This window comes from Lynx rufus, unplaced genomic scaffold, assembly GCF_022079265.1.
Source record: "Lynx rufus isolate CCGP_SWC_20201006 ecotype Redwood Valley unplaced genomic scaffold, mLynRuf1.p SCAF_2, whole genome shotgun sequence".
NCBI lineage: Eukaryota > Metazoa > Chordata > Mammalia > Carnivora > Felidae > Lynx > Lynx rufus.
This window is the reverse complement of record NW_025814834.1, coordinates 124191013-124205415: the sequence shown is the minus strand read 5'-3', so window position 1 is coordinate 124205415 and position 14403 is coordinate 124191013. Positions and strand designations below refer to the sequence as shown.

The 14403-nt window shown below is 33.7% G+C and overlaps 1 protein-coding gene across 1 annotated transcript in view; it reads left to right on the top strand.

The window, feature by feature from the left end:
* SYCP1 (synaptonemal complex protein 1) overlaps positions 1 to 12512 on the top strand; it is a 117252-nt gene extending 104740 nt beyond the window's left edge. The window contains exons 30-32 of the mRNA XM_047084884.1: positions 4403 to 4546; positions 12188 to 12277; positions 12375 to 12512. Of these exons, the coding sequence (XP_046940840.1) occupies positions 4403 to 4546; positions 12188 to 12277; positions 12375 to 12512 (372 nt within the window). The remainder of the gene's footprint in view (positions 1 to 4402; positions 4547 to 12187; positions 12278 to 12374) is intronic.
* The last annotated feature ends 1891 nt before the right edge of the window (positions 12513 to 14403 follow it).

The window sequence follows — 14403 nt, the reverse complement described above, 5'->3', positions numbered from 1 at the left end:
TGGGCTGTTTTTTACTGTGATACAAAACATGTGTTTTGTGTTTTTTGTTTTTTCCCCCTCATGCCAGTTCTCTGATTGCAGACACCAACTAGGTGTCCTACAACTTGATTAAATTCTCACACTACGTGGAGCTAACGTAGATCCCAGTAGGTTAGGGCTCAGTCTCATAAGACTGCTTCCGCTTCAGACACCAGTCACAATCCTGGTTTGCCACTTGTACTACTGACCAGTTGGCTCTAAATTGGGGGTTCCCACAACCCCCTCCTCAGGTTTGCTAATTTGCTAGAATGACTCACAGAACTCCGGAAATTCCTTTACTTACTATTACCAGTTTATTATAAAGGATACAACCCAGGAACAGCCAAATGGAAAAGATGAGTAGGGCAGGGTATAGGGGAAGGGGTATAGAGCTTCCATGCTCTCTTCAGGAGTTCCATCCTTCCAACAGCACCTCTGTGTGTTTGCCAACATGGACATTTTCAGAACCCTATCGTTTAGGGTTTCTTTCTAATGGAGATTTCACTGCCTAGCATGATTGGTTAAATTATGGCCATTGGTAACTCAGTCTCCAACCTCTCTCCCCTCCCAGGAGGTCAGGGGGTGGAACTGAAAGGTTACAAACTTCTAATCAAACCTTGTTTTTTTCCGGCAATAAGCCACCATCCTGAAGTTATGTAGGTGCCCTTTACTGCCAATTATTTCATTAACATTAACTCTTGTCCAGTTGAAAGGAGTTCATTCTGAATAGGAAAAGACTCCTATCACATTACTGTCAACAAAGACCAAATGTTGTACCAAAAGATGCTCCTTTCACTCAGAAAATTACATGGGTTTTAGAAGTTCTCTGTCAGGAACCAGGGACAAAAACTAAAGGTATGTTTCTTATTGTACCACACTGCCAATCATTTAAAAAAAAAATCATTACATCAATTTATATCTAAGCTAGCAGCGAGTGAGAGTTCTAGTTGCCCCACATCCTTGCTACCACATGGTATTTTTTATCTTTTTGATTTTAGCCATTCTCATGGCTGTGGTGACTTTACTTTTTTAAAAAGAACATTTTTACCATAATTTTAGATTTACAGGAAAATTGCAAAGGTAGTACAGAGAATTCCTTTATATCAGTCACTCAGTTTTCTACATTGTTAACATTTTACATTACCATGTACATTTGTCAAAACTAAGAAACATACATTGGTACATTACTGTTAACTAAACTTTATTTTTCCATTAATGTTTTCTTACTCTTCCAGGATTCAATCCAGGGTACCACTTTGCATTTAGTTGGCATACTTCCCTAGTCTTGATCTTAAATTTTTAAAGTTTATTTATTTATTTATTTATTTATTTATTTATTTATTTATTTATTTATTTTGAGGGAGAGAGAGCATGAGTGGGGGAGGAGCAAAGAAAGAGGGAGAGAGAGAATCCCAAGCAGACTCTGAGCTGTCAGCATGGACCCCAATGTGGAGCTTGAACTCACGAACCGTGAGATCGTGACCTGAGCTGAAACCAAGAGTTGGGCACTTAACCAAGTGAGCCCTAGGTGCCCCTAAGTATTTTCTAGTATACCATTTTAATCCTCTTGTTTTTTATTATACTTTTTGAATTATTTTCTTAGTGATTACCTGAGTATTAACATCTTAAAATGATTTAGTTTGAATTAATACCAATGTAATTTCAACGGTATACAAAAACTTTGCCCAAACTTAGTTTCATTCCCTCTCTCTTTTGATATCATTGTCATGCAAATCATATATTTATACATTTTAAGCCCATTGATACAGTATAATAATTATTGCCTTATGTGTCTGCATTTTAGATTAGATAGGAAAAAAGAATTATAAACAAATACATGCATATTATCTTTTATAATTATATAGTTTTCTTTACTGGATGGTTTTGGTGTGTATAGAATTATTTGGAAACAGGTTTTTTTAAGTGCTTTGGAGTCAACCTACAGCTGTTTTAACTCCATGGTTTATGGTAGAAATCAACTGTATGTAATGAGTCACTTGTCTCTTACTGCTTTTCTAGTTTGTCTTTGACTTTTGACAGTTTGATTGTATGTCTAAGTGTAGTTCTAATTGAGTTTATCCTCCTTGGAGTTTGTTGAGCTTCTTGGGTGTATAGATTAATGTTTTCACCAAATTTGGGAGGTTTTCAGCCATTATTTTTTCAAATGTTTCTTCTTCCCTTTCTCTGCTCTTATCTTGGAACTCCCATTATGTATACTTGATGGTGTCCCACAAGTCTCTGAGGCCCTGTTCATTTTTCTTCTTTCTATTTCTTAGACCAGATAATTTCATTTGAACTATCTTCAGGTTCATGGATTCTTTCTGCTTTAATATGATATTGAGCCCCTCTACTGAACTTTTCGTTTCACTTATTATACTTTTCAACTGCAATTTTCAATTTGGTTCTTTTTAAAAAAATAAGTTTTATCTTTATTGATAATTCCATTTGGTTAGAGATTGTCATCATACTTTATTTCTTTAGATACGGGTTTCTTCAGCTCCTTGAACATATTTAAAATAACTGACTTAAAGCCTTTGTCTAGGAAATCCATGACAGGTCTTCCTTAGGGATAGTTTCTTTTGATTGTACCATCCCAACCCCTGTGATGGGCCATAGTTTTTTGTTTCTTTGCATGTCTCATAATGTTTTCTTGAAATCTGAACACTAAAAATAACATAATGTGACAGCTGTGGAGATCAGATTCACCCCTGTCCTTAGGGTTTGTTGTTTCTGCTTGTTATAGTTGTTGTTTGTTCAGTGACTTTTCTAAACTAATTCTGTAAAGTTTGTATTCTTTGAGTGCCACTGAAGTTTCTACTTGGTTAGCTTAATGTTCAGCTAATGTTTGAACCAACTGAGCCTGTACCAATAAATCTCCCAATTTTTACCAATGGACTGTAGGTACTTATTAGGGTATACCTTCAGCACTCAGCCAGACCATTGATAACTGAATCTTCAAGCTCAACTAGGGCCTTCTTAGGTCTTTCCTGTGCTTATTCACAGTCCTATGCATGTGTGGCTTTCTATATTTCCAGGAATGCCAGAATTTTTGAAGTTTTTGTCTAGTTTATCATTTGACCTGTTAAAATCATTGCCTCATGGAACTGCAAAGTGAAAACACTTGTCTATAATTGTCTTGATAAATGCTGTGTCCTACTCAACACCAAAGAGAAAGCTTTTGTACTGAATGAGTTCTGAATCAGGTTAAATACAGACTAGCTTGTGAGGTCTTTCACAGAACCCCTAGACAGGTCAAATAATGACAACTCTTTGGGAATAAAAGCTTTGAAAGAGCTCTCAATTTTGTTTTGCTCTGACTAATGGCTGCCAGTCTGGACCAGGAGTGTGGGATGTTATTTTTTAAGGGTAACATAGAGAATGGGAGCTAGGATGAAGAAAAGTTAAGACACCGCAAAGCTTGCTGTTCTTATGGAGGTTCTGCCAATTATATTTTATTTTATTTTATTTTATTTTATTTTATTTTATTTTATTTTATTTTATAATTAAAAAAAATTAATGTTTAGTTTTGAGAGAGAGAGCGAGCAAACATGAGTGGGGGAGGGGCAGAGAGAGAGAGAGGAGACACAGAATCCTAAGCAGGCTCCAGGCTCTAAGCTGCCAGCACAGAGCCTGATATAGGGCTTGAACCCACAAACTGTGAGATTATGACCTGAGCTGAAGTCGGAAGCTTAACTGACTGAGCCACCCAGGCACCCCTCTGCCAATTATTATTTTTTTTTTAAATAAACACTACAGTTTGTGACAAGCTTTTGGTTAATTTCCAGAGTTCTGAAAAAGTGGACTTTGACCATTTTACTAGTATTTTATTGCTTTATGGAAGAGAAAATTTTTGGAGTACCTTACTGTGCCATTTTTGCTGATGTCACTGACCTAACTTTTTAAGGTACTTGAAAAAAAATTGTAAAACTTACGGGGAAATATGGAATAGTAAACATTGACTAATGTGACTTACTTAATCAACAAAATATAAGCATACCTATTTTCTCATAAATCAGTAAGGATTTTTGTAGAGAGAGCTAAACTCATTCTGTTTTTTGGTCTGAATCATTGTTAAAAAAGTTAAAAATCCCTCTTCTTAAGATCGTTGACTCCTGAAGTTGAAGAGTGTCTCTCTGCACTCTCTCCTGCCATTATTTTCTTCAGTAAGTTGAAGGGAAGGACAAAGAAAAAGTTTTCTATTAAAAATTTTTGGAAGGAAGTTGTAAGTTTTAGCATCAAAAATACCTGAATTAAATTCTTATCAAAAATCTCTATATACATTCCACTAATAATTGAGAGTTATTGATTGCTAAAGACTTAACTTGCCTTTATTAATAATACGGGGGTTTTGATGGGAAAATGTATTGTTTTTCTTTTTGGATAGGCATATACTGTGAAGACACCAACGAAACTAAAAATTCAGCAGAGAGAAAGCAAGAATATACCTACCGAAGAAAGTAATAAAAAAAGAAAAATGGTCTTTGAGTTTGATGTTAACTCGGATAGTTCAGAAACTACTGATCTTTTGGTAAAATACTACAAATCAGTATTTATTACTTGTTTACATTATTCATTATTTTTATACATTACTTTTTGTGATGTAAATGTATAATATCTACACATAGCATCTACCATTGCAATACAAAAATATAGTAGAACTCTACTACAACACAGAGCCCTATATGCTTTTGCAGCAATTCGGATAGGGTTCAAATAATCTAACTTCAGTAAACATGGCATTTTGAATTACTTGATGTAACATAGTTGACACATGATTAACAATCTTGTTTTCCAGCAGAGTGTTACAAGGAATTTTTAACCACATTTTCTCTTTTTTTGTTTCTTTTCTTTTTCCTCTTTCTTTCTTTCAGAAAGGTTAGATGAATCTTGCTATAGCCAAATTTGTTATTTAGGGCCCCTTTTGATTTTGCTAATATACATGTTACTTCATTTTATAACCACTTTTTGGTTGAAATCTGTATCAAGGTATAACATTACTATTATTCTTAAAGAGTTAATGTATTAAAGATGAGTTGTTTAAGGAAGATATTTCCCCTAGCAGTTTGTATTAGTAATTACTCCCTACCATGAGTGTATCCACACATACCAGTGTTTTCTGAAGTTATAATATTGATTTAGTGAGAATAGTTAAACTTAGATTCATTTAATTTAAAACCAAATAAATCTCATCACACAAAATGAAGCAATATACCAAAGATTCCTAATTACAAAATTCCAGTTAAAAGCACTTGTTTCATTGTTGCCACTTACAACTTTTGAGATTCTTCAAGCTTTTTTGGGACTGCTTTGTTCTGGAAAAATGAGTAGCTGAAGTCTTAAAACTTTAATTATTGAAGTTAACATACAGAATCCTTACTCAAGTACCTCTTTGTTTTATAGATGTTGATTAGCATTTTAATGATTAAAACTGAACCAAGCAATGTTTCAAAGACTACATAGATTATTTCTTAGAACAATCTCCTGTTTAAGAAGTATAGACAATGTTGCTGTTCTCATTTTACAGAAGAGGAAACTGAGTCACACAGATACTTGCCCAAGATCACATAGCTAGTAAGGCAGGGAGCCAAAATTTGAACACAGACCATCTAGCTCCAAAGCCTATGTAAGACCATGTACATAGTAACTTCCAGCTTAAACTGAAGTCCAGATATATAAAAATGTAAGGAGAATTAGTAGAAAGTCTATGAGCTCTGGGATTAGACACTCCAAGGTTGGAATCCCTACTATTTTTCTAGCAATGTGAATTTAGCTGATCTGAGATTCAAAATGACTCATCTCATTTTTAAAAGCATCACAACTTTGCAACACCATAAACATACTACACTATTATATGTATACACAATTATTTCCACTTGTCTAAAAAGACATTTCATGTCTATTTATTTGGTTATAATTATCATTTGAAGTTACTATTTTTGTAAATTTCTTAGCTATTGTGTTTAAATTTTGATGAAGATTCAAATTATTATAAAAAGTTAGATGTAAAAATGGATTGTCTAAGTGATCTTGGATAGTGGAGTAGGACATACCACAAATTTATTTCTCCACCCAGATAGCAATTGTACTTGCAGAAATTGCCAGAAATAACTATTTTGGAGCTCTGGAGACTGTTTGAATGCTTGCAATTTCCAGGGTTGCAACTTGGTAAATTATAGTTAAGTTTGCAACCTTAAGAATGGTAGTAACTACCTATCATCCAATCCATAGGCCTGTGGCAGACAGCTATGCTCAGGTCTTGGCCATAGCCAGGGTAAGCAACAAGGACTTTTTCTCTGAGTATCAAGGTTTAGTGTTCCATATCATGATTGCTGCTTCTCACCACTGAGGTGCAGGCACAGAAACTTCCTGCCATTCTTTCAACCCTCGCTGGCTTGTGTCTTCTTAGAGGATTTAAGTGAACTGTATCTGTGGGGGTTTTTTTTTGTTTGTTTTTTTTGTTTTTTTTGTTTTTTGCCTTCCTCTTCTTTTCATTTTTCTTCTTTGGAGAACCAGGCATTTAAGAATTAGTACACTCAAAAGCACTCACATTTATGGGGTATTTAAAACCACTACATGTGCCAAGGGAAAGACAGGCTCAGAAAAAACCTGAGATCTCAAATTTTCACCTCATCCTGATCCCTGGCATAGAAACTTATACAACATAAAACAAAAACAAAACTAACCCACTACAACAAACCCTGGGGAAAGTGAAGAATCTGATTTGCAGACCTATCTAATTATAAGAGTCCAGTGTCTAGTTTTCAACAAAAATCACAAGGTATACAAAGAAAAGGAAAGTAGGGCTATACAAAGGAACAGAACAAGTCAACGGAAAATGTCCCTGAGGAAGCCCAGATGTTGGGCTTACTAGATAAAGGTTTCAAAACAACCATCTTAAAGATGCTGAAAGAGCTAAACGAAGACATAGACAAAGACAGAAAAATGATGTATGACTAAAATGAGAATACCAATAAAGAGATAGAAATTATAAAAAGAACCAAGAAGGAATCCTGGAGTTGAAAGTACAATAACTTAAAATGAAAAGTTCATTAGAGAGATTCAAAAGATTTGAGTAAGCAGAAGAATTGATGAATTTGGAAATAGGATCATTGAAATTACTGAGTTTGAGGAAAGGAAAGAAAAAAGGAAAAGTGAGTAGGCAGCCTGAGACTTGTGGGACATCATCAAACATCAATATGTTTTGTACAAGTCCCAGAAGAAGAGAGAGAAAAAAGGGAAAAAATATTTGAAAAAGTAATAGCTGAAAACTTCTCAAACTTTGATGAAAGAAAATGAATCTACAAATCCAAGAAGCTCACTGAATTCTAAGTAGTATAAAATCAAACAGACTCACGTCAAAACACATTATAATCAAACTGTCTAAAGACAAAGAGAATCTTGAAAGTAGTGAGAATCAACTCATCACAAACAAGGTACTCTCAATACACTTATCAGCTGATTTCTCACTGAGAAGACTTGGAGGCCAGAAGACAATAGTTTTCCATATTCAAAGTGCTGAAAGAACAAAATCATCAACTGAGAATTTGATACCTGCAAAAACTGTTCTTCAAAAATGAGGGAGAAATTAAGACATTCCCAGATAAACAAAAGCTGAGGGAGTTACCAAATAATTTACACAGGAACTTATAAAAGCTAGCATTGTAATTTGGTTTGTAACTCCACCTTTTATTTTCTACAGGATTTGAAAGAAATTGCATCAAAATTGTTGATCTACATTACTGGGTACCCAAGGTATAAAGATGTAATTTGTGACATCAATAACAGAAAAGGAGCATGGAGCTGTATAAGAGCAGGATTTTTGCAGGCTATTGAAGTGAAGTTGGTATAAATTCAAATTAGATTGTTATAACATTATAGGATATTAAATGTAATCCCCATGGTAACCATACAAAAAAATCTGTAGAATATACACAAAAGGAAATGAAAAGGGAATCGAAACATTTCACTACAAAAAAAAAAATCACCTAACCATAAAAGAAGACAGTGATGGAGAAAATGAGAGAGAAACAACAAACCTATAAGGCATATAGAAAACAAACAGCAAATAGGCAGAAGTTAGTCTCTCTTTATTGTAATTACTTTAAATGGATTACACTTTCCAATCAACATAGATTTACAGAATAAATTTTAAAGAATGATCCAACTAGTGTTTTGTCTAAAAGAAACTCATCTTAGAACCAAAGACACAAATTGAAAGTCAAAAGGTGGAAAAAGATATTCCATGCAAATAGTAACCATAAAAGATCTGGGCTGGCTATACTTCTATCCAACAAAATGGGTTTTAAATCAAAAAAGTGCAAGAGGCAAACAAAGAATGACATTTTATATTAATAAGAGTTTCAGTACAGCAAGAAGATATGAGAGTTTTAAACATTTATACCTAATAACAGATCCTCAAGATACATGAAGAAAGTCTTTACAAAATTGAAGGGACTAATAGTTCTACATCAATAGTTGGATACTTCAATACCCCACCTTCAATAAAGGATAAAACAATCAGAAGATAAATAAGGAAATGGAGGACTGGAAAAACACAATAAAGCAAATAGGCCTAACAGATCTATACAAAACACTCAACAACAACAGAATACACATCATTTTCAAGTGCACATGGAATATTCTTCAGGATAAGCCGTATAGATTACAAAATAAGTCTCAATACATTTTAAAAGATAGCCATCATACAAAGTATCTTCTCTGACTACAATGGGATGAAATTAGAAATCAGTAAGAGTAGGAAAATTAGAAAATTCACAAATTTGTGAAAATTAACACACTTCTAATCAGAAAAGTCATCACAAGGGAAATTAAGACTTAGATATGAATAAAAATGAAAGCACAATATATCAAAACTTATGTGATACAGCAAAAACCACACTCAGAGGAAAGGCATAGTTCCCAAATTCCTACTAAAAAAGAAAGATCTCAGTTCAGTAACTTAACTTTACACTTTATGTAACTAGGAAAAGAAGAACAAACTAAACCCAAAGCTAGCAGAAAGAAGGATATAATAAATATTCAAGGGGAGATAAACAAATTAGACAATAGAAAACAATAGAGAAAATCAATGAAACCAAAATTTGTTTATTTGAACAAAATTGACAAATCTTTGGCTAGACTAACAAGAACATGTAAATAACTTGAATCAAATGAAAGTGGGTACATTATTACTAATTATTCAGAGATAAAAAAAATACTGTGACTATATGGTAACAAACTTTATAACCTAGAAGAAATGGACAAATGGGTAAAATCCTCAAAACACAAATTACCTAAACTGATTCAAGAAGAAATAGAAAATCTCAACAGACTTACAGTAAAGAATTTGAATTAGTAATAAAAAAACTCTCAACAAAGAAAAGCCTTGGACCAGATGGTTTCATTGATGGATTGTATCAAACATTTGAGGATATAACCTTCTCAAGTTCAAAAAAATTAGAGAACTCAGGCTAACTCATTCCCTGAGGCTAGCATTACCTTGATACCAAAGCAAAATACAGATATTATTAGAAAAAAATTAAAGACCATTATCTTTTATGATTGTATATGTAGAAATCCTCAACAAAACATTAGTCAAATTCCACATCATATTACAAGGGCTATTCACCATGACCAAGTGGGGTTTTTCTGAGAAATACAAGGATGGTTCAATATAAGAAAATTAATGTAATATATCACATTAATAGAACAAAGGGAAAAAAATTCATCTCAATTGGTATAGAAAAGGCACTCAACAAAATCCAACATTTTTTCATGATTAAAAACTCTTACAAAGCTAGTAATAAAGGGAAAATTCCTCAGCATGATAAGAAGTACTTACGAAAACCCACAGCTAACATCATAGTCAGTGGTAACAGATTGAACACTTCCCCCTAAGATTAAGAATGAGACAAGGATATCCATTTTCACCACTGCTAGTCAACATTGTTCTGGAAGTTATAGCCAAGACAAAAAAGACAAAGGGAGAGGGAGGGAGCTAAAAAGCCGGCATATGGATGCAGTATGGGGTACAGCTATGTACAGATGTCATGATCCTATCCATTGAAAATCACAAAAACTCCACAAGAAGGCTACTAGAGCTAATAAATGAAGTCAGCAACATGGAAGGGTAGAAGAACACATGACATCAGTTATGTGTGTATACACCAGCAATGATTAAAATCCAAAAGGAAATTACTACTACCACTACTACTACTACTACTACTACTACTATTAATTTAGGTACAAATCTAACCAAGAAGGTAAAACGCTGAAATACAATGAAAACTATAAACATTGCGGGAAGAAATTAAGACTTAAAGAAATAGGAGAAAATTCTGCTTATGGATAGGAAGACAACATTGTTAAGATGTCAAAACTACCTCTGATACTAAAATTCATATAGAGCTACATGGGTCCCCAAATAGCTAAAACAATTTTGAAAAAGAAGGATAATGTTGGGGGATTCATAGTTCTCAACTTTCAAATTTTCTACAAAGCTAGTAATTTAAGCAGATTAATACTAGGATAAGGACAGATATATGTGGAATAAAATAGCCCAGAAATAAATCCTCACATATATAGTCAATTGATTTTTGACAAGAGTGCCAAGACCATTCAGTGGGTAGAGAAGACATTTTTTTCAACAAATGGTGCTAGAACTGGATATACCCAGATGCAAAAGAATGAAGTTGGACTCTTACTTTATACCACATATAAAAATTAAGTAAAAATGTATCAAAGATCTAAAAATGCTAAAACCATGAAGCTCTTAGAAGAAAATATTGGGAAAATTTTCATGACATTGAATTTGGCAAGGACCTAATGGGTATGACACCAAAAACAGCCAAGAAAAGAGAAAATAGATCAATTTGGCTTCAAAATAAAGAATTTTTTGTGCATCCAAGGACACTATTAAAGTGAAAGGACAAGCTAGAGAATGGCAGAAAATATTTCAAATCATATATTTGAAAAGGGATTAATATCTAGAATACATAAGGAACCCCCATAATTCAACACCAAAAACCATACAGCCCAATTTAAAAATGGACAAAAGACTTGAATAGACATTTCTCCAAAGAGGATATACAAATGGCCAACAAGCACATGAAAAGGTGAACGTTACAGAGTTAGAAGGACAGATAAGGTTTTGTTTTAATTGGGTTAATTTATTTTTATTTGGGCAGTCATTAATGAATTATCAGTTTGCTATGTACTGAGTAAAATTTTAACAGTTTCCAGGATGATTTAAAAAATTTTTCTTTTCTAAGCTGGTCAGTTGGTACATACTGGTTCTGAGTGTATCTGAAAGGCAGCTTTTTATGAATTACTGAATTCTGCTGAAATCTTAGAATTCATGAAAATCTCTTTGAATATTTTTATTCATGAAGCTTCTGTAAATGTGACATTAGGAGCAGGAAAAGATAATGTAAACCGATTGCTTGCCTGACTAAATCTGTGTAGTATATTTATTAAGAGAATGGATTCTGGAACCAGCCTACCTGGATTTGAATCCTGGCTCCACCTCTTACTAGCTGTATAATCTTAGGCAAGTTACTTAATATTTCTGTGTCTTCATTCTTCACCCTCAAAATGGGGATAATAATAGTATACCTACTTCATAAAATTGTTGTGAGGATTAAAGCTAAAATACACAAAGTGATTAAAACAGTTTCTAACATAAAGTACTAAATACGTGTTAGCTATTGTGTAGGGACATTATAATACTCATAAACTGATAATTGATAACATTATAGCTTTATAGGATTATAAATGCTTATTCTAAAGCCGAAGTGTGAGTTTGAATAAGTGGGCTGGGGGGAAGGGGAAGGAAAGGTAGTAGTATAAAGACTCTGAAACTGAAATAGAAATAACAAAATAAGTACTATTCATACACATCTTGTATTTCACATAACCTTTCAGGAACATAGTTAATAGAATCCAAATCTATGTCCTTGTTTGACAGATGGAGGGTTTATTTTGTCATTGTCTTCAGTTTTTCTTCTTTTTTCTCTCCTCTTTCTCCTCTTTCTTCCCTTCTCTTACCTCCTTTCTTCCTCTTTTCCCTTCTTCGTTTTTCTCCTCCTCTCTGTGATATGTAGGAAAAATCTTAATAACAAATATCAGTGGTGACAGACTCCAAATTAATATTTTTGTATTTTCCTTTAAGGGCATGGTAGCAGAAGAAGAGACATCGAAAAAACTGTACAAGACTAATAATCCACCAACTCCTCATCTTTGTGTCAGAACACCAAAACAGGTATCTTTTCATTTTTACTACAGAAAGCAAATTTCAAAAGCTGGACTTTATCTTTTTAAATTAAATATATTATGATTTTATTTTATTTTATATTCAGACCCCTTCATCTCTAACAACCCCTGGATCTACACTGAAGTTTGGAGCTATGAGGAAAATGAGGGAAGATCGTTGGGCTGTAATTGCCAAAATGGATAGGAAAAAAAAACTAAAGGATGCAGAAAAGCTATTTGCTTAATTTCAGAAAATAAGTGTGATTAAGGAGCCTAATAACATCTTATTTATAGTTAATTAAAAATGTTTATTTTCTGAAGAGCCAAACAGTTTCTGAAATTGAGACTTTATTTTTGCATAAATAATTTGGTTTTTAAAATTTGTATATTTTGGCCTAAATTGAAATAACCACATGTTACCTGAAATCTTGTAATTGTATTCAAATAATAAGATGATTGTATTTTGTTTTTACCTTTTCTTGTATTTATGAAAACTGTTTTAGCTAAGTTTTCAAATTTGTAAAGTTATCCATTAAATGCTAGGAACACATTGAGATTTACTCTGTATTCTTTACTATTAAAATATTTTGAATGCAAATAAATGCTTTTCATTGATTCTGTCATCTGAACAGCTTATCATAATTTTGATAATATTTGTTTTTAAAATCTTAAGGTCATTTTAGTGAAGTTTCATAATTCTGAAGAAGCTTTATCTATTTAGTTGTAGGGGGGGAAAAGGCTATACCTTTTAGCTATACTAAACTTTAGAGCTATACTAATAGCTCTGTCTATTTAGTTGTAGGGGGAAAAAGGCTATACCAGTATACCTTCATAACATTATTTATTCAACACTTACTACTTTAAGCAAATATTTATTGAATGCCCACTAAGAGCAAAACACAGTTCTAGATACTGGAGATATGACAGTGAACAGAACAGAAAAAGAAACCCTCTGTTTTTCTAGAGCTTACATGTTAGTGAGGGAAATAGACAAGACAGAAAATTTAAAGACCAAAACAGATAGTGTATTGTTAATGGTAATTGCTAGGAGAAATAAAACAGAAGAGTACTAGGGAGTATGAAGAAGGTTGGACTTTTAAGTAGAGTGGGCCTCACTGGGATAACATTTGAAGATCTGATGACTAACAAGTGAGCCTGTGGCTCTCTGGGGAGTACATTCCTGGCGCAAGGAACAGAAGTTCAAAGACCCAGAGGTGGAAGTGTGCCTACTGTATTTGAGAAGCAGCAAAGAGGTCACTGTACCTGGAGAATCATGAGCAAAAGGAAGAGTAGAAGGAGAAAAGGTCTATCTTTACCAGGATGGGGAGTTTGGGTGGGCAGTTTATGTAGTGCTGTAACTACTGTAAGAACTGTGGCTTTTACTCTGAATAAGATGTGAAATTAATAGTATTTTTTAGCAAAGAAGAGCTATGATGTGACTCAAGTTTTAACATAAGGACCTTTCTGACTACTATATTGAGAACAGATTTTGAAAAGAAGACAAAAGGCTGAAACAAAACAGGAACTTTTTTTTTTTTTTTTATTTTAGAGCAAGTGAGGGAGAAGGCCAGAGCAAGAGAGAGAGAATCTTAAGCAGGCTCCAGGCCCAGCATGGAGCCCAAGATGGGGCTCAATCCCATGACCCTGGGATCATGACCTGAGCTGAAATCAAGAGTTAGACACTCAACTGATTGAGCCACCCAGGTGCCCCAGGAAGTTATTTTAATAATGCATATGAGAGATGGTATTTGGCTTGAACAAGCGTGAAAGCAGTAGAGGAATAACATGGTCAACTTTTGGATCTGCTTTGAAGATTAGATTTGGGACATGATAAGAAAAAGAACCAAGGATAATTTAATATTTTCGGCCTGAGCAATGTAGTTTTGGACATGTCAGGTTTGAAATGCCTGTTAGACATCCAAATAGGGGATGGTAAATAGGTTTAGAGACAAGTTTAGGGTAGTGATATAAATTTGGTGGGAGTTAACAGCATATTTAAAGCTATCAAACTGGATGAGAACATGTATAATCATGGGTGTGACTGTACCTAGAAAAGAGGAGATTAGAGAGATGATAAGAAACCATCAAAAGATTAGCCAAGAGTGATAATGAAGTCAAGCAAGAAAGTATTTCAAC